This window comes from Impatiens glandulifera, chromosome 7 (assembly GCF_907164915.1).
Source record: "Impatiens glandulifera chromosome 7, dImpGla2.1, whole genome shotgun sequence".
Classification (NCBI taxonomy): Eukaryota; Viridiplantae; Streptophyta; class Magnoliopsida; order Ericales; family Balsaminaceae; genus Impatiens; species Impatiens glandulifera.
The window spans coordinates 4680819-4706128 of record NC_061868.1 but is presented as its reverse complement, the minus strand read 5'-3'; the positions used below and the strand labels follow the sequence as shown (position 1 = coordinate 4706128).

At 35.7% G+C, this 25310-nt stretch overlaps 2 protein-coding genes across 2 annotated transcripts; one reads left to right on the top strand and one right to left on the bottom strand.

The window, feature by feature from the left end:
• The first annotated feature begins 1985 nt into the window (after nucleotides 1–1985).
• Nucleotides 1986–4502, top strand: LOC124945090 (transmembrane protein 87A-like). The gene is made up of 5 exons (XM_047485462.1): nucleotides 1986–2354; nucleotides 2718–3636; nucleotides 3736–3831; nucleotides 3911–4047; nucleotides 4183–4502. The coding sequence occupies exons 1-5, from the start codon at nucleotides 2137–2139 to the stop codon at nucleotides 4352–4354; spliced, it is 1542 nt and encodes a 513-aa protein (XP_047341418.1). The 5' UTR covers nucleotides 1986–2136; the 3' UTR covers nucleotides 4355–4502.
• A 7739-nt stretch (nucleotides 4503–12241) lies between these two features.
• Nucleotides 12242–24914, bottom strand: LOC124944667 (nuclear pore complex protein NUP107). The gene is made up of 24 exons (XM_047484982.1): nucleotides 24669–24914; nucleotides 23970–24346; nucleotides 23405–23474; nucleotides 22522–22637; nucleotides 21911–21942; nucleotides 21690–21815; nucleotides 21322–21480; nucleotides 20639–20731; nucleotides 20335–20502; nucleotides 19869–19967; nucleotides 18923–19152; nucleotides 18781–18838; nucleotides 17786–17874; nucleotides 17282–17413; nucleotides 16992–17114; nucleotides 15981–16079; nucleotides 15697–15885; nucleotides 14238–14412; nucleotides 13952–14108; nucleotides 13512–13714; nucleotides 13208–13349; nucleotides 12790–12950; nucleotides 12587–12703; nucleotides 12242–12497 (listed from the first exon to the last, which is right to left on the bottom strand). The coding sequence occupies exons 1-24, from the start codon at nucleotides 24746–24748 to the stop codon at nucleotides 12426–12428; spliced, it is 3267 nt and encodes a 1088-aa protein (XP_047340938.1). The 5' UTR covers nucleotides 24749–24914; the 3' UTR covers nucleotides 12242–12425.
• Between the last annotated feature and the right edge of the window lie 396 nt (nucleotides 24915–25310).

Here is a 25310-nt window from a genome sequence, read left to right as displayed (position 1 = left end):
AGATACTTGGGTCGGATTGTGAGTTGACCCACTCATAAACTTAAAATAGTTAAAAATAAAATTAAAAATGCTATATGAATGTTTCGAACTTGCAGCCTAACAAAAACAAGTACAACTTAACCAAGTATGATTGAGATGTGGTTTGCATATGGATAATAGGCCGGTATAAATTAAAAGTGGTTAAAAAATATGAATCAAATATTTGATTGACCATAGTATGAGGTCATTATGCTAAATGTTAAAAATTATTAATCAAATATTTGATTGAAAAATAAAAGTGTAAGATCACGAGATGAGAGGTTCATTCGAAACAAAAATATGTGAGAAGATAAGTTATTTTATCGAAGTTAATTAAAGGTAAAATGAGAGTGTTCTATTTTTTATTTTAATATATTATTTATGATTTATTAAAAAATTTAAATATTGAATACATATTATTATTTTTATTTTTATTAAATTTATTTTATTTATATTTTTGTACGTATGAACTTCTTAGTTTTAATAAAGACTTATAACTTATTAGTTATCTCAGGATAATTCTTACTTTGATAATAATATACAAAATTTAATTATACTACAAATAAAAAAAATAGTTAAATTCTTTTGTCAAATAATATTTTATTATATATATTATCATTTTCTAAAAAATAATTTTATCAAATAAAAACTCTAAGTAATTTAATATTTTCATGTGTTTAATTGTATATTATTATTATTATATAAAAATAGTGAATCAGGAAAGAAATAATTAAAATAATATTCCAAGTGAAAAGTTATGATCTTCTCTCAAAAGATTGTAAGATGATAATTTTGTTATCTTCATATTTAATTTTTCAATTTATTTTGTAATTTTTTTTCATTTTTAATTTATTTTTAATAAAAAGTTGATATTTTTTTTTATTAAATTTAAAAAAAAAATTTATAAAAAAATAAATTACAAATAATTTATAATTTTAATGTTTAGTTTTTTTTTAAATGTCAACTTTTTTTTAAAAAATTGCAAAATGCTATAAATGGAAAGAAAGAAAAACAATGGAAGAATTTTAAATGTTAATAAAATTGAAAATTTCTCATCTCATATAAGTTTTTCTTCGAATTGAAACGAACGCGTGTAACATTAATTATTTGAGACGATAATACATATAACTTTTCATTTCGAAAACTCTTTTCTTTCTTTCTTTCGAGATCGTCACCACATGATGTAAGCATTGGTTTCAGTCGTTTGTGTTGTTGTTTCTAAAATTCTATTAAATCCATTTGACTCAGAAGTTAACGATATTTATTGGTATATCTCATTAAAAATAAAAGATGTTATGCATATCAGTCAAATACTCTCGTTAAAGTCACAATGAAAAAGAATATGATCAATGAATTATTCAATCTTCATACAAATGTTGTATTTGTTAGAAAGGTGAAATCATTTTTTTTAGTTTGTTAAATGTCAAAACTTCTCAATTAATAACCTCCCAACTAAAAATTAAGATTTTTATGGAATTTTTATTTCCACACTTCTTTACAAAAAAATCGTGATATAAAGTAGTTTGAAAACATGCATGATAAATGTAACTAGTTTTGAAATTAAAAGAATTGGTCATAGAGAATTTGACGCCGTCTCTATGTCAATCAAAACATAGGTAAAAAACATAACTTTTTCCATTTCTCCTACAATGGAAAGTCATCTATTTAAAAATATTCTTTAAATAATTTGGAATTTGATTAAACGTGAAACGAACAAATCTATCACATTAAACTTCTTTATACTAGATTTGAGAAAATCTCAAAAGTGAGAATTACATAATTTTCTTACAACTACAATAGTTTTACTATTTAGTGTTTTACTAATAAGATAAAATTTCCAATTAAAAGTAAAGATTTGAAACTCATGATGATCAATGAAAACTAATCGAACGGTCACTAAACGACGAACATGGCTATACTCTGTAGCCGACACGCAGCATTTACATTCCTCCAAACCAGAGAGTCAATACTAGTAACCGCTTCTTCATCTTCTTTCTCAAGTCTGGTTCTGCAACTAGCTCGAGATCTCGTTCGTTCTCCTCTCACGAATCCGATCGCAGTTTCTCGATCTCTATACTGAGCTTCGAATTCACCTTTGGCTCGCTCGAAAGAGCAGCAATGTCGTCGTGGTTACAGTCAATTGCGACTTTTTGTATCATCGTTTCTGCTGGTTTACTATCCACCGGTGAAGCTTCTGTACATGAGTATCATGGAGAGAGATTTGTCGCCAAGGGAAACGCATTTGTTGTCCATGGCGGCAGTGAAGGAATATATTCTTCCATTCCGAATCAGAATGAGTCCGCTATTTCTTCAAACGCCGACTCTTCTTACATAAGGTCAAATATCTCCAACTCTTTTTTTCCATATAAGCATTTGTTGTTTGAAAGATAGTTGCATTTCTAGTATCATCTTGATTTATTGAGTAACTATGTTTCATTTCATATATGCAATTTATGCCAAAAGATTGATCATGTGGAAATATGATTGAATATTACATCAAGATGTGTATGCGTATTTAATATTTGACCAAAATTGGTGACAACTGGGACAATGATTAATCGTGATAACAGTTTGAGAATTAGTTTTTTGTGATGATAGATTTGCTCTCTAGTGATTAAAGTGGCATAATGTATTATTGCATATTGAACTTTTGCTCTGTATAAAAGAAAAAGTGGTTTATGATAGAAGATCTGGTGTAGGTTGGAAAGGATTACCTTCGAGCGTCCCAAAGAGTTTTCAACTGTTGTATCAGGGTTGATTCACGCTATTCTTTTTGAGGTAGATGATCGGGAGACAATAGGAGGTTCAGCCTATGGAGGCCAAAGAGCTGTTTGTTGTACTGCAGATCTAGCTAAATTGGGTGTGTGCACACAAGGAGAAATTATTCATCGACAATCAATCAATAACCCTGGCTGGCCTCAAGTGTTAAGTATATCGTTCAATGAAAATGAACGATTTGCAAAGATGCAAACAAAATCAATACAAGTTACTAAAACGGGCATGTACAATCTTTACTTTATTCATTGCGATCCAAATCTCAAGGAACTGTTTGTGGAGGGGAAAACCATATGGAAAAACCCTGCTGGTTATCTCCCAGGTAGAATGGCACCCCTTATGAAATTCTTCGGCTTTATGTCTCTTGCATTTGTGATACTTGGTGTTTTCTGGTTCTACCAATACGCAAGGTTTTGGAAGGAGGTTCTTCCTTTGCAGAACTGTATCACTCTGGTGATCACATTAGGCATGTTTGAGACGACTTTGTGGTACTTTGATTATGCTGAATTCAACGAGACAGGGATAAGACCAACTGGGATTACTGTATGGGCTGTTACCTTTGGAGCAGTGAAAAGGACAGTTTCTCGATTGATCATTCTGATGGTTTCAATGGGATATGGAGTTGTCAGACCCACTTTAGGCGGTCTTACATCAAAGGTTCTAATGCTAGGAGGAACATTCTTTCTTGCATCGGAAGTGCTTGAACTTGTAGAAAATGTCGGTGCTGTCAGCGATATCTCGGGGAAAGCAAGATTATTCTTGGTTCTTCCTGTTGCTATATTGGATGCTTTCTTCATAATTTGGATTTTTAAGTCCCTCTCTGCAACGCTAAACAAGCTTCAGGTACTTTCTGCTGAATTACTGGCTGGAGATTCTGTTATTGTATGAAAGGAACAATAATATGAATAGAGGAGATTGTGTTATTGTTGTTTGTGATGACAGGGTAGAAGGATGACATCCAAACTAGATATTTACAGGAAATTCACGAATGCTTTGGCGGTTGCTGTTATTGTATCTGTAGGCTGGATATGTTACGAGGTAAACAAAAAAGAATGATTTGACGTGTTTAATATAATCTCAACCAATCAGCTAGTAATTTTGGTTTTCGGTTTTGCAGCTCTACTTCAAGTCAAATGATGTATACAATGAACAATGGCAGAACGCGTGGGTAATCCCTGCTTTCTGGCAGGTTTTATCATTCTCGTTACTTTGTGTCATTTCATCTCTTTGGGCACCATCTCAGAACTCAATGAGGTACACATAAATATTATTGAAGTTTGTTTGATCTTGTGTTATGAATTCAATCATACTATTAGTTGATTATGTCAATTAACATATTTCACTATTGAGTTGATTTCGTGACAAAATTGTCAAATTTGTCGGGTTCAGATACACATATACAGAGGAGTCGAGGGAAGAAGACTTTGATAGAGACGATACATTTACATTTATTAAACCATCTTCAAAGGAGTTTAGAAGTCAACCAGAAGTCATCTCCGATTCTAATAGTGATCAACTGGAAAAACAAGAACAAGAACATGAAGAAGACAAAACTGAGTGAGATGGATGGATCGATTGATCTCCCCCTGTGATGCGGTGCGAGTCGAAGAGATTGGAAGATAATCTAATTAAGGAAGGGATTGGAAGATATATTCTAATCAAGGAAAGGATTATAATATATATTCTAATTAAGGAAGAGATTACAAGGGATATTCTAAATTAGGTAGGGATATTCTTGTTATGGAAGGAATATCCTAAATTAGTGTAATTAAATTGTAATTAGACGTAATTCCTAATTTAATACGTGTAAGTCCTATAAATACCCTGAAGGTATTCCATTGTAAGGGAGAAGAAGATTATTAATCAGAAAACGAGGTTTCCTCAATATCTATCGACCTTCGGTATTCGTAAGAATCAACGAATCTTGATAAAGATTCATCCTAGCCACGCACGCTGCATCAGTTGGTATCAGTTTCCAGTCGACCCTGAGGTATGCCGCCCCGAAGACAGTCGCGCAACCCTACCCCTGGTGCTGATGATGGTGACCTTGCTGAGTTGCGACGTGAAAACGCTGAGTTTCGCCGTGATAACGACGATTTGAGGCGGCAGGTTGAATGGTTGACGCAACGGATGGATGCATCTATGCACATGCACCACCCTGAAGATGATGTTACGATGACAGATGAAAACCCTCTCGGTGGTCTTCGGAATCGATCCCCTGAACGCCCCAATCATCGCTGGGAGCAGGCTTTCAGGGTGGACATCCCTAAGTTCGATGGTAGTCTATCACCGGAAGAGTTTATTGATTGGCTTTCTCAGGTTGAAGAGATTCTGGATTTCAAGGAAGTTCCTGCAGATCGTCGTGTACCCCTTGTTACGATCCGCTTACATGGTCGTGCACAAGCATGGTGGCAGCAGTTGAAACAGACACGTGTTCGTCATGGTAAGGCAAAGCTCACGAATTGGGACAAATTCAGGAAGCATATTAGGGCTGCGTTTCTACCATATAATTACGAACGTAACCTGTACCAGCGGTTCCAGAATCTTCGTCAGGGTTCTCGTTCCGTGGATGACTATTCCACTGAGTTTTACACCTTTGTGGCTCGTGTTGACCTGTCTGAGTCCCCTCTCCAGTTGGTTTCTCGCTATATTGGTGGCCTTCGCCTCCAGTTGCAGGATATTTTGAATATGTTTGATCCCTTGACTGTTTCTGAGGCACATCAGCGTGCTTCACAGGCTGAGAAACAGCTAGCCAGGCGCGGTTCGGGTAGCTTTGGAAAACAGGTTGTCCCCACTAGTGGCATTGGTTCTTCTTCCCAGTCGGCCCATCCCACCCCAGCCCCCCCTCGCGGCACTACAGCCCCCCCGCAGGGACGTCCCGGTGGCTTGCGTTGTTTCAATTGTGGTGAAGTTGGCCATCGCCAAGCAGAGTGTCGCAACCCAAAGTCCACCAATCGTGGTCTTTTTACTGAGGTGGATGATCCTGACTCTGCTCTTCCTTCAGATTCAGCCCCAGTGTATGATGTTTATGATGATGAGGCAGCGGAGGAGTATGTTTCTGGTGATGTTGGCCCCCTTTTGGTGATTCGTCGATCATGTTTAACCCCTCGTGCTCCTGACAACGAGTGGTTACGCAATAATCTGTTCCATTCCACTTGTACCATCGGTGGCAAAGTTTGCACCTTCATCATTGATGCTGGGAGTTGTGAGAATGTGATTTCTGAGGTTGCAGTTTCGAAGCTGGGTCTGTCCACTGAACCTCACCCCAAGCCTTATCGCCTGTCCTGGCTGAGTCAAGATTGTGTTGATGCCAAATCAGCCCAAGAAGGGTGCTGCCCCCACTCATCATGCGTCCCCCCTGCCACCTTGTTGTCTCGGGGTCCTTTTCAGACCGCCATGGTTGAATCTGGCATGGTGTTTGCTCTATTTTGTTCGCTGATTACCTGTGGTGCTAGTTCTGAGGTTCCTATTCCAGTGCAGCCGCTGTTACAGGAGTTTGCAGATGTTTTTCCTGAGAATCTGCCTTGTGCCTTGCCTCCTTTGCGTGATATCCAGCATCACATTGACTTGGTTCCAGGTGCTGCCCTACCCAACCGTCCTCATTACCGCATGAGTCCCAAAGAACATGACGAGTTGCGTAGACAGGTGGAGGACTTGCTGGCTAAGGGACACATTCGAGAGAGCCTTAGTCCCTATGCTGTCCCGGCCCTTCTTACCCCAAAAAAGGATGGGTCTTGGCGTATGTGCATTGATAGTCGTGCTATCAACAAGATTACAGTGCGTTATCGGTTTCCTATTCCCCGGTTGGATGACTTGTTGGATCAGTTGGGTGGTGCTTCTGTGTTTAGCAAACTGGATCTCAAGAGTGGATACCATCAGATTCGTATTCGCATGGGTGATGAGTGGAAGACTGCCTTTAAGACTCGTGAGGGCTTATATGAGTGGCTGGTTATGCCGTTTGGTCTGTCGAATGCTCCTAGCACCTTTATGCGTGTGATGAACCAGGCTCTTCGCCCTTTCATTGGGAAGTTTGTAGTCGTTTACTTCGACGACATCTTGATTTACAGTGACAGCGAGGTAGCACACCTCTCCCATCTTCGTGAGGTGTTATCTGTTCTCCGGCGTGACAAGTTCTATGCTGCTTCCTCGAAGTGCACATTTCTTACTGATTCTACCCAGTTCCTCGGTTATGTGGTGTCTCGGGAGGGCCTGAAAGTGGACCCGAGTAAGGTACTGGCTGTCAATCAGTGGCCCCGCCCCTCTTCGATCACTGAAGTTCGCAGTTTTCATGGCTTGGCTTCCTTCTATCGGCGTTTTATTCCTCACTTCAGTAGTGTTACGGCTCCTATCACTGATTGTATGAAGGGGGTTAAGTTCTTCTGGACGGATGATGCCGAGGCTGCCTTTGTTGAGATCAAGCACCGACTCACTTCAGCCCCTATTTTGGTTCTTCCTGATTTTTCCCAGCCATTTGAACTACATTGTGATGCTTCGAAATTGGGTATTGGGGCTGTACTTAGCCAATCTGGGCGTCCTGTTGCTTATTTTAGTGAGAAACTGTCTAGCGCTAAACTTCGTTTCAGTACCTATGATATTGAGTTCTATGCTATTGTCCAGGCAGTCAAACACTGGCGTCATTATTTATTTCAGCGGGAGTTTGTCTTATATACGGATCATGATTCCCTCAAGCATCTTGGTGGTCAGGACAAGATTTCTCATCGTCATGCTTCGTGGGTCTCTTATTTACAGCAGTTTACTTTTGTGATTAAACACAAGGCTGGTGTGTCTAATCGCGTGGCTGATGCTTTGAGTCGTCGTCATGGGCTGTTGGCGGAGATGCGTGTCCATGTACCCGGCTTTGATTCGTTTGTGGACCTCTATCGTGATGATCCTTTCTTTTCTCAGGTCCTCATTCGCATCCAACAGGGGGATTCGAGGGACTTTGTCTTGGAGGATGGGTTCCTTTTCCGCGGTGTGCAGCTGTGCATTCCAGATTGCAGCCTGCGTTTGAGGATGATTCAGGAACTCCACAAAGAAGGCCATGTTGGGCGTGATCGTACCTTCCAGCTTCTTGCAGCTTCTTATTTCTGGCCTTCGATGCGCAAAGAGGTGGGGCGTTTTGTTGCTCGTTGTCGTGTTTGTCAGTTGGCTAAGGGCGCTTCGACTAATGCCGGGTTATACTTGCCTCTGCCTATTCCCACTCAACCATGGTCTGATGTCAGTATGGATTTTGTCCTTGGGCTGCCACGTACCCAGCGTGGTTCTGATTCGATTTTTGTGGTGGTTGACCGATTCTCGAAGATGGTTCATTTCATTCCCTGCAAGAAAACCTCTGATGCTGTGGCTGTTGCACAGCTTTATTTCAGGGATGTGTATCGCCTTCATGGACTTCCTGCCTCCATAGTTTCTGATCGGGACACTCGCTTTGTGAGTCACTTTTGGAGGAGTCTTTGGCGTTTGGTTAATACTCAGCTGAATTTTAGCAGTGCCTATCACCCGCAAACTGATGGCCAAACTGAAGTTGTTAATAGGTCTTTGGGGAACCTTCTGCGCAGTTTAATTGGGGATCATCCTAAGGCTTGGGATCTGAAGCTGCCTCAGGCCGAGTTTGCTCACAATCATGCTGTTAATCGCTCCACTGGTTTCAGTCCTTTCCATGTGATTTACGGGCTGTCTCCGCGTGCTCCTCTTGATTTGTTAGCGCTGCCCAGCAAGGTGCGTCCTCATTCCACTGCTGCGGATTTTGTTGGTCAGTTGGCTCGGGTTCATCAGACCACTCATGACCGTTTGGTTGCTGCTACTGCCAAGTACAAGGAGAAGGCTGATTCGAGAAGGCGTGCTGTTGATTTTGAAGTTGGTGACTTTGTGTGGGCTATTCTGACTAAGGATCGTTTTCCAGCTCATGAATATAGCAAGCTTGCTGCTAAGAAGATTGGTCCTGTTGAGATTGTGGAGAAGATCAACCCCAATGCTTATCGTTTACGCCTTCCCAGCCATGTGCGTACCTCTGATGTGTTCAATGTGAAGCATCTTGTTCCTTTTGTGGGTGAGTCTTCTTCTGATGAGGATGATGCGGTTCCAGATTCGAGGACGAATCTTTTCTACCCTGGGGGGAATGATGCGGTGCGAGTCGAAGAGATTGGAAGATAATCTAATTAAGGAAGGGATTGGAAGATATATTCTAATCAAGGAAAGGATTATAATATATATTCTAATTAAGGAAGAGATTACAAGGGATATTCTAAATTAGGTAGGGATATTCTTGTTATGGAAGGAATATCCTAAATTAGTGTAATTAAATTGTAATTAGACGTAATTCCTAATTTAATACGTGTAAGTCCTATAAATACCCTGAAGGTATTCCATTGTAAGGGAGAAGAAGATTATTAATCAGAAAACGAGGTTTCCTCAATATCTATCGACCTTCGGTATTCGTAAGAATCAACGAATCTTGATAAAGATTCATCCTAGCCACGCACGCTGCATCACCCTGCCCCCGGAAACAAATGTATCAAATATTATTATACAAAGCTTATCAATGTTATCATAGATAGATAGACCTTTATTGGTGCAGGTGAGTGACCATTTTTCCCTCGGGTTCTCGGTTCTTGGCCACTTCACGATGATTTGTTGTTCAATGGTTCTACAGTTCTACTACTAATACTAAACAATTTATCAAACTTGTATCAATTATAATTAACTATTTCAATATAAATAGAATTTGTTTGTGGCACAATCCTATTGAAAAATAGTGTAGTTTTTTTTTCTTGCTGGAAAAATGTTATGAATTTTTATTTATATTCAAAGAAATTTAATCAATGATAAAAATAATAACTACATAATTATTGATAAAAAAAAAAACAAACTCTCTTTGGACAAAATCGATCATATTTTAAATTTTATTCTCACTAAATAGAGTGAAAAAAGTCTCCCATATATTTGAAATTTCACTGTTACCTAGATGAAAAATAAAATAAAAATCTAATTTATCCTATTTCAAATTTGATTCTTACTATTAAAAAAAAAAAAAAAAGTAAATAAAAGATATACTAAGTTTAAATATATATATATATTTTTTTTTTTTTTTGTTGAGAATGTTATGTTATGATTTTTTGTTTTGATTAAATTATTTTATTTTTTTATTTTTTAATATACATCAACCTTTTTAAATAAATAATTTATGAAAATAGAAAAATATAAATTGTCATTTCAACTTAAAAGTAAATTCGGGAAATGTTTATAAATATTTTTGTTTCTTAAAATAATCTGTTAGGAAAAATTAATTGTAAAGTTAATTAAGTTAGAAAAATGTGTTTAGAAAAACTAAGTAAAGAGTTAATTAATAGAAAAATGCGAAATATTAAATCATTAAGTTTTTTTATGATGTTTAGTTATGAATAAAGTTAAATCATCTAATTGTTTGTGCAGGTGTATCAGACTTGACTAACTTAGACGCATGCCAATTAGATGCGATACGTAGTTAGACGTGCAGTCTAACAGATACGTAGTTAGACGTGCAGTCTAACAGATATGTAGTTAGACGTAACTCCTTCAGACAAGTTTGAAATGATACGTAGTTAGACGTGCAGTCAGTCTAACTTCTTCAGACAAGTCTGAAGTGATACATAGTTAGACGTACAGTCTAACTCTTTTAGACAAGTCTGAAGTGATACGTAGTTAAAACGTGCAGTCTAACTCCTTCAGACAAGTCTGAAGTGATACGTAATTAGATGTGCAGTCTAACTCCTCAGACAAATCTGAAGGGATGCGTAGTTAGACGTTGTTGTCTTACTCCATTAGACGTGTGGTCTAATGAAACACGCTATTAGACATTGGCGTATAACTTCCTTAGACTAGGCAGTTTAATGGAGCACGTCTAATGCCTCGCTTCAGCAACCGTCAGAAGTTAGCATACGTCTACCCACGATCAACTAGTTGTCTGCTACTCTGCTCCACTCACTCTTGTGCAGTTTGACAAACTATCTAATTGCATCCAATGAACGAACGCCACGTACGTAAATGTCTTTCCAACGGTTTGTCCAGTACAAGACAATATCATAAAGGATATTCGGCGCACTACCTGTTCGGTACACCACGTTCCAATTGCTCAGAGTCTGCTGTACTCCTGTCTCTTGGGCGGCCTTCCAATGGACGTTTGTCACGTGTTCATGAAGAAGATTCGACCGTTGGTGTCCTTCTACTACAAATAGATGTTCAAGGACAACGGCTGAATCACCGGTTATTCTGCTCACATTACTATCTTACAAGCTTACTCGTGCACTTACTGATTTCTATCATCTTCCAAGTTCAAAAGAGAAAGAATCAAAACTGTCTAGCTGAGAAAATATTGTTCTTAATATTGTAAGTTGAACAGAGGTTGTTCTGTTCAACAAAATATTTAGCTAGATCAGTAAACTGTATTTGATTCAAAGAACTTAGTGAATCCTTCCGATTGTAGAAGAAGGGGTGACGCAAGATAGTTTGCTCCGAACATCCATAAACAATCTGATGTGTTCTTTAATTTCAGTCTTTCATCTAGCATTGGTTCAAAACTTCAAATTCAACGAACACTTCCGTCCTTAAAACCGTTTCAAGAGTTCGAAGGATTTGCGAAGAATAGAAACAAATTTTAACTTCTAACAGAGTTAAAATTGAATTGTTTATCTTGAGTTGTTATCAATAGTCAGACTCTACTCTTTATTGGTTACACCGATCCTATCATAATCTCATTAAAGTGGAAAGATTAATTTCCCTTCGATTATTTTTTTAGAACTAAAAGGTGCCTCGTCTTTATTTTCATCACTCATATTTGAGTTGGTGTTGAGTTTCGTTCGGTCCGGTATCTTGTTTAGCCGAATCGATTTTTTTTTCTCGGATTTTTATTGTCAGAATAGTACTTCTAATCGTTAATGAGTCATTTGTTGCTCATATCGATTGTGTTGGTGATCATTTATCGAGTCCGTGTTCGTCTCATTTTAGCAGTAAAATGGATGAAATAATCCGATACAGAATTATTTTTCTTTTTTTTTTCAATAAAAAATTACTGGATTTGAGATTTCGTATGGAGGACTTCTTATAGGTATTTTCTCATTATTGTATGAATTTCTCACTATTTCGATGATTTATTTTCACTTGACATGACAAAACTTTTTTTCAGCATTGCTTACCAACTATCGGTTTATCTTTTAATTGTCGTTCAAAAAATATTTGGTAGAAAATTTTCGAACACTAATTTTCAAAACCTCAATTTAGCCCTCAACAAAATTGCATCTTTCTAACCAAGTTTTAATTTTATAAATTTAATATTTAAATCATCAATTGTTGATTTTTTTTCTCTTAATTTTTTTATACAACTCTTTTTTGAATTTAACGATAATGAAATCCTTATAAAAAAAATTGTAAACAAAAAGCAAGCAGCATTATATTTAGAAAGAACAATAGAAACAACTTTAAAAGGTGATATTCCCTATAAAAGTTAATAAGAATAAATTGGATATTCAAAAATGATAAAACTGCTAGTGTGTAAAAACATTTAGCAACAGATTCCTGCCTAATTATCATAATAAATTACAAACAAACATGTGTTACACAAATTCATCAAGTTAAAAAGACAAAACAACTCTCTTTTGATATCAAGATGCAAGCTCTTCCTCTTCAACTTCCATTTTGTATATTGTGTATTCCCTCTCGAACATCAAAAATTCCTGCAAATAAATCATTCATTCTATGAATTGGCCGCCTACCAATGAACAAACAAAATACGGAAACAAACAAAACGAAATGGCTTGCTTACCTGCAGCTGTTGCGGACTGAAAAGATGGAGATATCCAGTCTCTGAGTCCGCAACTAGTTCAATCAGTTGATCATGGGTTTCAGATGCATAACCAGATTCCATCAGAGAAACAGAAACCTACAAATTTAACATATATATGTCGAGTCTTAGTTACCGAGTAGAAACTTGAAACCCAACAAATTCCAAATATATCGGTTATGTACCTGCATACACCTGAGAATGAGTTCGGGAATGCAACATCTACGACAAAGACCCCTCAATATGTATGTCGCTGGTCCATCCAAGAATGCTTCTTTGCTTGAATACCATGCATCCAATCTTGAGATTTCCATAGTCACCCCAGCTTGAAACCTAACAAGTTCCCCTGCATTAACATAATAATATATTCTATTTCTTAGAAATTAATCAATACTACCATCAACAAAATTAAATAGTGCAAAATTCATGCCCATTTGGAATCCTGGATCTGGGCTAGGAAGATCGTAATTATGGGATATTTTAGTGATGATGAGATAAGGGGTTATTTTAAATCCAAATAACCCTACATCAAACTAGGCCTAAAGATTTCCAGAAAAAAAAAACAGAGATAAACTATCTGTTGCCACTATTATAGACTATTACCTTTAAATCCAGCTGCAAGTACATTTGCAAGAAGCCCTCCATCATTAAGTTCATGCAGCCCATGCCCATCACCATCAATTGCCTTGCAGCGAAGTACAACCTCAATGCAGTAACTGTCTCTTGTTGAGATAGTGGCATTCACCTATCCACGACAGGAAGACAAATAAGGATTCAGATTTAATCATGCAAAGCTATATCCTAGGTGGATATTTACAAGGGTATGAGAGTATCTTTCAACATATTTTTACTTTCAGATAAGTAGTGGTGAGAGAAAGTTAAAAAGAAAGAAAGACTGATTGCATACCATCAATTGGCGTGATAGCACTTCTTCCTCGGTCACCGATGAGTAAAGAGCACTCATTAGAGTTGCACAAACAGTAGCATCGGGGCATAATCGTTCACCTGAAGGGTAACAAAGAATAGCAGTGGCATGCAATTCGAGGAACAAAGGCTCCGATGAATCATAGAGACGATCCTCAATGGGGACCAACCATGGATTGTCTTCTCCTGATAAGTATAGATGAAAATAAGATTATTTATATTTGCATGTTCTTGGAGCAGGGTTTTTCAAAATAAACTAGTTTTTTTTTAAATACTTGTTTGATAAAAAGGTGGATTATTTGGGGTTAGAATGAAATATAAAATCCTACTCTTTTTTTAATGATTATGAAGGCTCGAACTCACAACCTGGTCATGAACCTCATGCTGCTAAATGAGTATTAAAAATATAATATTCCTACTTACTCAGTAGTAATAATAATGATGAATCTAGTGTCTCTTTGGCCGCCATCATTGTTCTCTGTTTCTCTTCGACAGATAATTCAGACGGAGGGACCTCCACATTTTCTAATTCAATGCCCAGCCAATTGCGATAAGTTGCATCACAGGAATAATACTCACTCTGACATTAAACACAGTACATAATATAAGTAAAAAGTGATTCTTCATCAACTATATAGGAGAAATCAGATTTATTCTTTGGCATTATTTCTGGTTCAGCTAAAGGATGAAGAATTTCAAGAAATCGTACCCAGTCTTGGAACTCTCTCAAGTTCTCGGAAACATCAATATCTTCCATGGCACAAAGCCTTTCCATTGCCTGCTTAAGAGGTTCAGCAAGGAAGCTAAGCAATTTATGTGCACCTGTGGGCATCGCTGGCACCCTCCACATAGAAATAAGAGCAAACTCCCTGAACAGTATGTTGCTACAACATAATGATAGATGATAGTCAAAGAGACAATCAGTGAACAAGAAAACGGAAGCTATGAGGGGCCAAAAGACAAATAAAGCAGACTAAAATCCAACTTGATCAACTCAATATGTTCATGAATTGATAAGTCTAAACAAGGAGAAATGTATAATTTCCTGGAATTATGATCTCAAGTATTCAGTTCTTTTTTTTTTTTTTCTTTTTTGCTAACATATCAAAAGTTAAAGATGTAACACATGCACATCAATTGCTGTAAGAGGTTGTAACCCTTGAGCTTGCTACTCATGCCATATTATAGCAAGTTTTTTTAAAACAAGGGTTTATTTTCTGAGTAGGCTAGCACAGCATTCCCACCTGCAAGACCCAACTTTAATCAAGGTGCTTTCAGAATTCAGTGGGAATCAAACTTGAGACATCAAGTTCAGGTTCAAGACTATTTCCAATTGAGCTACCCAAGGTGGGTCGAGCAAGTTTATGTTACAGACTTGGGATATAGTAGCAGCTAGGTATAAGAATAGTACTGTAATTAATGTTACTAGAGGAAGGAAGCTACATATAAATAGTAGATGTATTGCATGAAGGCACTATGTTGAATATGAAATGGTTGAATATGGTTTATCATCTCTAAAGTGCTGAATAAGTGAAGACACTACAAATAAATGTTGAATAAACTAAATGAAATTATCTCAATTTTAAATACTTGGTATCGAAGTCGGTTTGATAAAATGTATACTTAAAGACTATTTTACCCTTTTACGTAATTTCATTAACTTCCAGGGGTTAAAGTTGTATTTTGGACACTTGTTAATTACCGAGGTAGGTTATTCATAGTTTACTGAATTAAGCTAGATTTTTTAGCTTAGATTGAAATGAATTTAAATAATTAAGTGATTTTAAATAACAGTTATCAAATTAACTTAATTCAAATAAGCACTTAACTATTTAAATTAAGTTATAAATTTGTATTATCAAACACCGCCTTAAACCCCTCTTCTTCTCATCTCAAGTTCTTCATTAAATCTCAATAAATCCTAGATTTCTAATTTAGGTCTGTTACAGTTTAATATAGTCATCAGGTTGAACCTCCATCTTTTAGGGCCAATCATATCATCCCACACCCAAAATCCTCTATATAACATAGGCACATGAAGTCATTGTCAGTGATCAAATCTAGAAGCACAATTTTAAAATAATATAAAATGATAAGATCACTTTTGAAGGCAATCATTTACTTTTTAAAAGACCACAAAGACATTATTTTAGTTTCAGATGTATTACCTATGCAACAATGCTTGGAGAAGAAGTTTAGCAGAAATCATTTCAGACTCCGTAACTGTGGAGGGTGGTGTAAAGCAGAGCCACTGAATCACCATAGCTTTCTGAACACTCTGTAATCGGTGTTGTTCAGCAACATCACCCGAATTATCATATTTTCCAGGTTTGACTTCGCGGGATCTTGACAGAACTCTGTTAGAATAAAATAACCAAATAATATTTTAAGGAATGACATCCAAAGGTCCACAATTCAAAGGGGAGAAAAGATTAAGAGAAACTATTAACACCTCTCAATGATTTCTTCGAAGCTGCCTTTTGAATCATCTTCAGGAGAAAAGGGCAAGTACTCCATAGCAGAAAGAAATATTTTATACTTGGTATGCACACTGCAGATTGGTAAGATAACAGCACAGAAATGAGTTATAGACTGAAAGTGAAATGTGCAGATAATTTCAAGATATCCTAATAATAATGTAGGCATAATCATATTTTTCAAATTAAAAATGGTTAATGCCTGGCCCTTCATAATAAAATTTGAATTTGAAACATGAAACTGAGAGTTGCAAACGGAAACTAAAGCTATCCCCACCCAGTTTACCATGATCCATGGGCTCTATCAAGTTCACTACAAGTATGACCTCTATAACCATATATAAGTATGTGAAAGTAAATCATCTTCTAAGAAAGCTATTCTTTATTATGATAAAGAACAGAGATTATGATTTCGAAGGGCCAACGGCACATAGGTTGAAGATTCTCGCTTAATTAGTTTAGATAATTATATTTAATAGATCCTTATTCGTTTCAATATTTAAATTAGAGTTTTATTATGATTATGTTAGTAATCAAAGTAATACTTGATGTGAAGTCTAGTCTATGGAGAAGTCTAGTTTCTCTCTCAAATTCTCTTGGTTTCTTGTCTTCTTCACTTTTTTAATCTTTTATACACATTACTAAAATTAAGGAAGGGAATCACCGTATATTTTAATGTGAAAGTATCAATATCTAATTAATAATTGTCTAAGGCAAGTCAAAAAACTAGGAAATCGATGCTCCGTCCTATTGAGGGAGGAATTATGCGGGATATACATTAACCCTGAACAAATGATCGATTCTACCAATATGGGAAACAGTAACAATCTTGTGAAACTTGATCTCCAAACATATGCATTAAATAATACTGGCTGGTATAAGTTATGATACAAAAACATCAAGTTGTAACCATCATCATCATTCACACTTATAACCCACCAAGGAATAAGGATTTAAAGAACAGAAAGGAAAATGATTGAAGAGACCTGCTATTTAGCCTCAACTCCATCATATGCACAAAGAGATCAATGCAACGATGCCGTGCAAGATGAGACGCATAAATGCCAACCAGATCTTCATGCTGCTTTGAGAATAAATACATTGCATACCTGAGGATTGCAGTCCATGTTACTCAATGCAAATTATATATCCCAACTCATGGATAAAATAAGACATTATCCAACTATGTCAACCAGGAAAAAAAAGCCAAAAGTATACTGATTGAAATTCTGGTAAGAAATAAATCTATCAAGATTATTTGACAGAAAAGACATACATGTTGAGGATCAGATCACCAACAGTCTCAATCTTCCTTTGAAAAGCATCCTTCATTTGATCCTCGAGCAAATATCTCAATACTAGGACTAAGTGTGCACCAAAGCGAATCAAATGAACATCACCATGTACCCTGCAGAAAGCATAAAATACACCAATCATAAACTTTTAAACATATATAATGACCTTTTCACGTGAGCATGGAACTTGAACATTCATGTAGTGTTCTTAGATTGTCTGTAAATAATATGCAAAATAAGAACTATCTGAAATCGAGTTTAAGCATGTCCATAGAAAAATTGGCAAGACCATTATGCTTATAACCAGGCTGTTCTCAAAAGACACCTCAAACATATATGAACTAATATCAAATGAATGAAGAGAAACTAAACCAAACTGTACAATAGACCATAGTCCATTTCAAGTGGATGAGCAGTTATGCAAGTATATAAAGTCTAAACCTGTCAAATACTAGGCAAAAGAGCAGATAAAATCAGAAACTTACTTAAAAGTATTTGCATCATCATCAGAGGGGGATATCAAAGACCATATCAGGTCGAGCAAACTTGGTATATCTCCCATCATCAAATTCATCTGTAGAATAGCGTTTAGACCAGTCAAGAAAGGGCATAAGTGCAACTTTCAAAACAAGGAAAATCGAGCACATTATAGTGTCCACATACAAAGATTTAAATATAAAGTAGTTGTAAGCATGGAAGCTGAAAAGTGATACATGGAATCTAGCTCCTCAATATGTAAATTAAGGAAATATAATGGATACACAAATTAGCAATAGGCAATTAACAGACAGTTAGCACACTAAACTAACTGCAGTACAATGGTTGTGAAGTCTTTCTATTTCACTCCACTTCCTTTAGTTTATACTTGCAGAGACAGATGGAAATGGCTCAGAAATCTTTATATTTCAAATTTCCCAAAACGCTACATGAAATTGGAATCCATCCAAAAACTGAAGGTGGGAATAAATAGATCCAAGATATAGCAAACACCACAAATATTGCATATGAAGGATTTAGTATTAAATAATCATCAGCCAGACGTAATTCCTGTAAGAGTTACCAGCATAAAACACCTGAGCTGCTATACCTTTGTCTTATGTCTTCGTGTAGGCTAAAGTTTTTCCTTTTTCTTTGGATAAGAAACCTCAATTAGTTTGTCCAGGGTAGAAAGATCACCAAAAACATTCTAACCAGCACGTATTCGCTCTAGTGGTATGATTATGTTCAATCCAAAAAAGAACAGCACTTATTATTATTATTTCTATTGTGCTATATTTATTTGTCATTATCAGAATAACTGCTTTCTAATCAAAACTTTTGCTGCCTGGAGTCATAGGACTGGTATAAAATACCATAAGAGATACTATTTCAGATAAGTCCCCTATTATTCTTATAAATAAGAACATCCATGTAAATTCTTCTGGCCAAGGGAGATCTTATTACTCTAATACTTGTCTCACACACAAAAAAAAATACTCACTTCAATTTTCCTGTGTCGTTCCTTGCATCCTCGAATAACAGCTTCGTGCACCAGGTCACTAGATCATGCAGAGTATACAATTATCAGCCAAGCGATGGAAACATGCTACAGATTCAACTATTTAGTTATTACGCATTTGAACCTTGAGTGAAGTTTCTGAAGAAGTGAAGAGAGGTGCCTAGGTTGCTGAGTCAAAACTTGAAGGGGCCAATTTTCATGTCCAAGTGGGGAACTCTCATTCATTTTTCCAGGGCTTTGATCAATCCCATCCTCAAAACGTTTACAAAGGTCCACTCCACCAGGTTGTAAGCGAGTTATGTGCATGTCCACTTGAATATCAAGCCATGACTTGGCCATCGTCCAGCATGCAGACTACGGAAGTAAAATATCAAGAAAGTTAGCAAAACAAGTTCTCCTATCTAGAGTAACAAATAAACAACATGAACACTAAAAACTTCCAGAGAGTAGATATTGACATAGTTACATCATTAAAGGAGTACCACTGTAAACACAAAGCTGACATACATTTTGCTCTTTTCTATCAGTCATGTGATGCAATATGGTAAGGATCAAATCCAAATTATTCAGCTTTAATTAAAAGCTTGAGAATGTAATAAAGTTAAAGAGTGGTTTCAATTATTCTTTTCACCAAAATGCACACTCAAAACCTCAAACCAACGGTTTGCGGTTTATTGGTCGGTTAGATCAGTTTTAATCGCTAGCAAGATCTATTTACCTATTATCTAACATCAAGCTTAATAACAAAAAATAAATGTAAACAATGAAATCAAGTTAAATAATAACAATAACAAAATTAAAACATTTTAGCAAGTACAATAGTAACAAAATATAGCAATTTGAACCAAATTACAATTATATATTTAAATGTTAAAAAAATAACATGTTAATAATTGGCTCTGATACGAGAAAAATAATAGGTTATTAATACAAAAATAATAAATGTATATATAAAGCCACTACCAACAGAAAAAGGCTATTCAAATGAGAAGCAGATGAAAAAACCTATTTAATAGAAGAACTAGTAGACGCAAACAGGTATTAGCATCATAAAGTGAAAAAAAAAATACCTCCCAATCTGTACATATAGGAAGAATGCGTTTTAAATTACTGCACTGAGCTGCATATACTGCGGTTTCATATTTACTACCATTTTGCTCTGCAATCGCCTGCAGCATTGAAACGTATAAAATCAGACATGTTAATTCGTGTTATGTCATAAATCATAACTGATCATCCATCATTAATTTGCAAATGGGCAATAACTATTTCAAAACAAAATTATAATATTAAAAAAATCCCAAACTTCAACTTTTCTTAGTGGCAATTGAACCTCTGAAGACTCTTGTCACTTGAGCTACCCTAGTGGGTTAAGATTGTAATATTAAATAATAACCAAATTACCATGTTAATTTAACCGAACATGATAATTGGGTTATAATATCTGAAGACGTGTGCACAACATGATTGCGCTAAATCGATTGCCAACACAAAATATATATACATATATGTAACTATCATATAATCAACTAGTACCTCAGATGCACAATATGATGCCCATTTCCAAAGACGCCATTGATGGCCAATGCCACTCTCAAGCTCAGTGGCCTGTAGAGCTCTATTCTTCCCATTTTTCACAAGAGATTCCACAGAAGGAAACATGTCTAACCCTCCAAAGGGGCACAGGGTTGCAGCTCTCCATGGCTATTCATATGGAAAATACAGTCAATGAGAAGCCACGTGATAATAATAATAATAATAATAATAATAATAATAATAATAATAATAATAATAATAATAATAATAAGGTTTACAAATCTCAGAGATCATTTTTGCATACTTGACCAGCAGATCGGCAAAGCTCACAAGCCTCTTCCAGCCTCCCAGCTCTCAATAGAACCCATACATCTTCGAGAAGAGATTCATCTTGTTTCTGTCAGTGAAACAGAAAACCAAATTAATCATGCATTTTAAGCCAAGCTCCGACAAGATAAAGAAAAAGAGGATTGGCATTCAACAAAACTCTTGGGTCTCAAAAGTACAAAAACTGATTAGTAATAGTATCCAGCTGTTAGAAAAAACAGCTTTAACAAACTAACCAAACAGGCCCCAAGTGTTACGAATATGCTTTCTAGGTTTTTATACCCGGAGATTCGACCTCTCAAGACTCAATCTATCATGACAAGACCCAAGTCAAGGATGCTAGCTTCAAATAAGCCCCCAAAGAATAAACTACCAGTACAATTCAAGAAAGTACTATAGGCTGGAAAGCACTGTAATAATTGTACCATCCACTTCATTGGCTATAAATACTGGTAGGTTAATTAAACTCTACAAGTAAATAACAGAATTGAACTTCCTGTTGTTCTCATCTACTGTTCTTCAAACCCTAGCTCTTCTTCCCCAAGGTGTAACAGTGGTATCAGAGACCTTATCAGTCAGACCTCAAACTGAATATAGTACTACTAAAAAGTTCAGGATCAATTTTACACAGTATAAGTAACTATACAGTTATGTACATACTTTATCATCAGGTAGTTGTTCAGCACATTCACGTGTTGGAGCATCAAAGTCCAAGTGATGAATAGTATTTGGTTGAGGGACCCCTTTCTTCAGATAGCGCTGAGTATGATGCCAAACTCCAGAGCTGGACGGATATGTACCGACATGAGAACCTCTCACCTGAAAGAACACAATCATCGGGCCTAACTTAAGTCAATACTCTGACCACAACAGAAAATTAAGAATGATAACATCCACTGGGCTGTGCCATTTCTCAGTCATATGTATCCATATAATCTCAGGACAAAGAGTTTGTAGAAATTGAAAGCAAGCTAGCAAAACAGGGATCAATAATACAAAGGAAAGACAAGTTGATGCAAGCAAATGACCTTCTTATCCAATTCAAGGGATTTAGAGGCTAATCCTTCCAGCCACATGACTATCCGAAGGCATAATTGTGTTGTATGATCTGCCACAACATATTGGCATGCCTCCAAATGAGATGTTGTTGGAGACTGTCGTCAGGGCATTAGATGACACAGAATAAGAGCAAGAATGATTTACATATTTACAAACAATTCAAACGTATTAAAGAGGATGGATACCCCACCAGGATTAAATCTTCTGGAAGTTCTTCATTTTCTGCAAGATGAAGAGAGATTTTTTTTTTCATTAGCATAAACACCAAAATTTATTACTGGATAACAAATAAAAAAAGATGGCCACATAAGTGTAACATCTTCAGTAAGAAAGGAGAATTTTGATGTTTCAGGCATGTAATGACAATTTCTTATCCAAAAGAAAAACTAAATAAAAATACAAGGTATTCCAACTAATGATTCTGAACAGTGATTGTCTGCCCCTCATCACAAAAAGGTCACTGATCATTGGTAGAACATCAACAGAAAGGACGTTCAGAAACTTCATTTAAAGTTTTATTGATGCTTTAAATATCATGCACATTTTCAAAAAGGTTCCATGCCTCTATTGAATTATAACCAGTTCAATCTCAAATAACCATATTTCAGCATGTCAATAACTTGATGCAACTTTAATACAAACTTCAATATTAAAAAAAAAAAAACTTGATGCAACTTATAGAAACCATTAAGAAAACTAATGGCCTAAATGTTCATCTGTTGTGTGGATGGGCCCACAACTTGCCAAAATGCCAATAGCACAGATTGGAGGATTATAGCATCAAGATCAGAAATTTCTTACCTTTCCCATATAGAAACCAAAGAAGGGACCACGAAGCAGCTTCATCAAGTAATTGCTGAGACTTTTGTCTAGTTAATTTTTCCTCCATGATACGGTGTCTTTCATTTGCTCCATATCTACAAGCATATGACAATAGTTAAAAATCTATTAAAAAAAGGAATACATAGAATGAGAAAAAAAATAAAAGACAATATCTGCTAGAGAAATACTAAGAAATGTCTTTGAAGATTATATCCAAAATCTACAAGAGAGTTTATTTGGTTCAACGTCACACACAAATTTTCTCATTATTCAGGTTTCCCTAAATATGAGTTTTTGGTCATTTTTAAGGGAAAAAACATAAGAGAATAAGAAATTCACACTGTTGAGCATAAATCCTTCTAAAAATGTCCTCCTATGCATATCGGTGAAATTGGATAATTCTATGATCAATAAAATCCTAGAAAATGTAAGACAACAAAAGCATCTTCGTGCATGACATTCATTTTGTAACACAAAATATAATGATAGGACACTGTTTTTGGGTCCTTAAAATCTCAATTCTGGTCATTCATGAGATGCTACAATCTGATAAACAAATGCATCTCCTTCATAAAGTAATATTCCCCAAAACAGGTTATTTAGACCTTTCCCCACAGTTTTTTTCCTAAAAAAGGAAACTCACACTATGAAGTGAGAATGGAGTCCAAAGCTGTGTTCAGATCATGCACCTTTTTGTTGCTAAGGAATTTGGAGAAATATGGTCAAACTTGTAATTTCACAAAACAACCCAGACCATGAAAAAGGAATTATTGTACAAACTAATTCACATAATACAATGTACATATAAAACAACATTGTAAGGCAATCAACTTAGATGTTCAAGGGTCAAACAGAAGAACACCTGATGGTCTCAGACAAGTCTCTGCAAGTTTCTTCAAACTGCAAAATCAAGTCGGGGATAGGCATTGAACCTGTCATACAAGCAAACTGTGAGTCTCCCTGATGGAGCAAACAAAAATAGGTATTCAAATCAACATAAGATTGGTTGCAAGCCATGAGGCAGAGGTTTCAAATAACTTGATTGATTTTGTAGACAGTGTGACAGAAAATAGATTTGAAAAAGGATATACACAAAACATAAAAAACATTGTAGTATTAGTAAGAGAACAATGTGATGCACAGAATCATCGGCAGTTAAATGCAAGATCAACATGCATGTGATGAGAAACAAATGATCATTCACTAACTTCAAGGAAAATATATCACGTAAGTAAGTACACAGATTTTTTTTCAACAGAAAATCCGTAGTTAATTGTTTCTAATTTGATATCTAAATGCATAACACGTGACAAAATTGTCAAAATTGTTGTCACCTATATGAAATGACACAATTGAAATCCGCAACATTTTATTTACATATACATAGCAGAGAAAAGTCTATCTAGGGAAATAATGCATTGAAGCACCTTTTAGAGCGGAATCAAGCAGAGACGCAAACAAATTTAAGGTTGTATCTTTTCCTTCAACCAAAGTATCATCCTCCTGTTTATAAGAGTTCAGTGAATGCTTTGCAGACTGACGAAACGACTCCGTAACATTCTCTCCATCATAAGTGCCATGAACATTAGTAGCTGATTTTCGTTTTAATCTAGAAGAAATTCCAGATGCTCCATCTAAGCTATCAGAATCGACACTCTGAGCCTCAAGCTTGATATCTTCAAGAAAAAGTGCAGCATTGGGATGTCTTCTGACACTCTTCCCATCAGAGAAAATCTTTGTCCCACCAGATCTTGGAAATGACTGTTCTTGATGGGGTGATCGACCTGAAGTTGAGTGTCTTTTCCTACAAACATTCCATTATCATTGATCTCAGAAATTTCCACCATACTATATTCAATGTTTTTCATCTATTATAAGACACTAAACATTCGAGACATTCAATGAAATGGAGACATTCAATGAAATGGAGAAATTCAATGTCTTTCAACTAATACATCTATCATTATAATAGCAAGTTTCATGCCTCAAAAGAATATCTATATTTCCCCTAGAACAGCATCAGTTATCAATAACTTAACTCGCTTATAGAGTCAGTCTAGTATCCGCATTACATCCATTAATGAACATGAGAAACTGGAAGAAAAGAAAAGGAGGTAAAGATTTACCCATATCTCCGATAGGGTTCTCTGATAGTGAGGTCTTCAGGATTGAAATAGCTTGGGGATGTCTCCATGTCGATCTCCATTTTTCAGGTGAAAAAATATTGATCTTCGACTGGTGTGCTCTAATCAAACTTCACGAACATAATTCGATTTGGATTTTTGGCGGTTGCTAATCCCCCTTTAAACCCTAAATCGAACTGTTTAGCGCGGAACGCCGGAAAGGTTTATGCCTCTCGGTCGGCTAAGAGAAGGTCCTTAAGCTGCTCTAGTGTTTATTTGAAAAGATTTTTAAAATTTGTAAGAAAGTCTAATTATTTCAATCAATTTTGTTATTTCAATATTTTTAATAGGTTTAAAAAATATATATATATTAATATTATCATTTATATAATATTTTATTATTTATATTATATTATGTTTTATGAATTTTTTTTTTTAAATAATAATAACTTTAAGGAAATAATTTAGACAATAATAAATTATGTCTAAAAACATAATAATAAATTTAAAACAATTGTTATATTCAAAAAATTTTGTCCCGAACACATCATTATCTTTTTATAGTTCAAATTGTAAAAATCAGACCTAAGAAACTAAAGATGACCGGTTTAATTCTCACTTAAAACGTTTAAATTGTAATTGAGT

What these genes read in the sequence shown, in the direction of transcription:
- LOC124944667 (XM_047484982.1), bottom strand. Translation starts at nt 24,748, where the DNA reads ATGGAGATCGACATGGAGACATCCCCAAGCTATTTCAATCCTGAAGAC. An exon ending in TTGGTTTCTATATGGGAAAG is followed by an intron (nt 21,943 to 22,521) that starts GTAAGAAATTTC and finishes TTCATCTTGCAG; the next exon opens with AAAATGAAGAACTTCCAGAA. An exon ending in GATGATGCAAATACTTTTAA is followed by an intron (nt 17,414 to 17,785) that starts GTAAGTTTCTGA and finishes TGCTTTCTGCAG; the next exon opens with GGTACATGGTGATGTTCATT.
- LOC124945090 (XM_047485462.1), top strand. Translation starts at nt 2,137, where the DNA reads ATGTCGTCGTGGTTACAGTCAATTGCGACTTTTTGTATCATCGTTTCT. An exon ending in TAGGCTGGATATGTTACGAG is followed by an intron (nt 3,832 to 3,910) that starts GTAAACAAAAAA and finishes TCGGTTTTGCAG; the next exon opens with CTCTACTTCAAGTCAAATGA. An exon ending in CCATCTCAGAACTCAATGAG is followed by an intron (nt 4,048 to 4,182) that starts GTACACATAAAT and finishes TGTCGGGTTCAG; the next exon opens with ATACACATATACAGAGGAGT.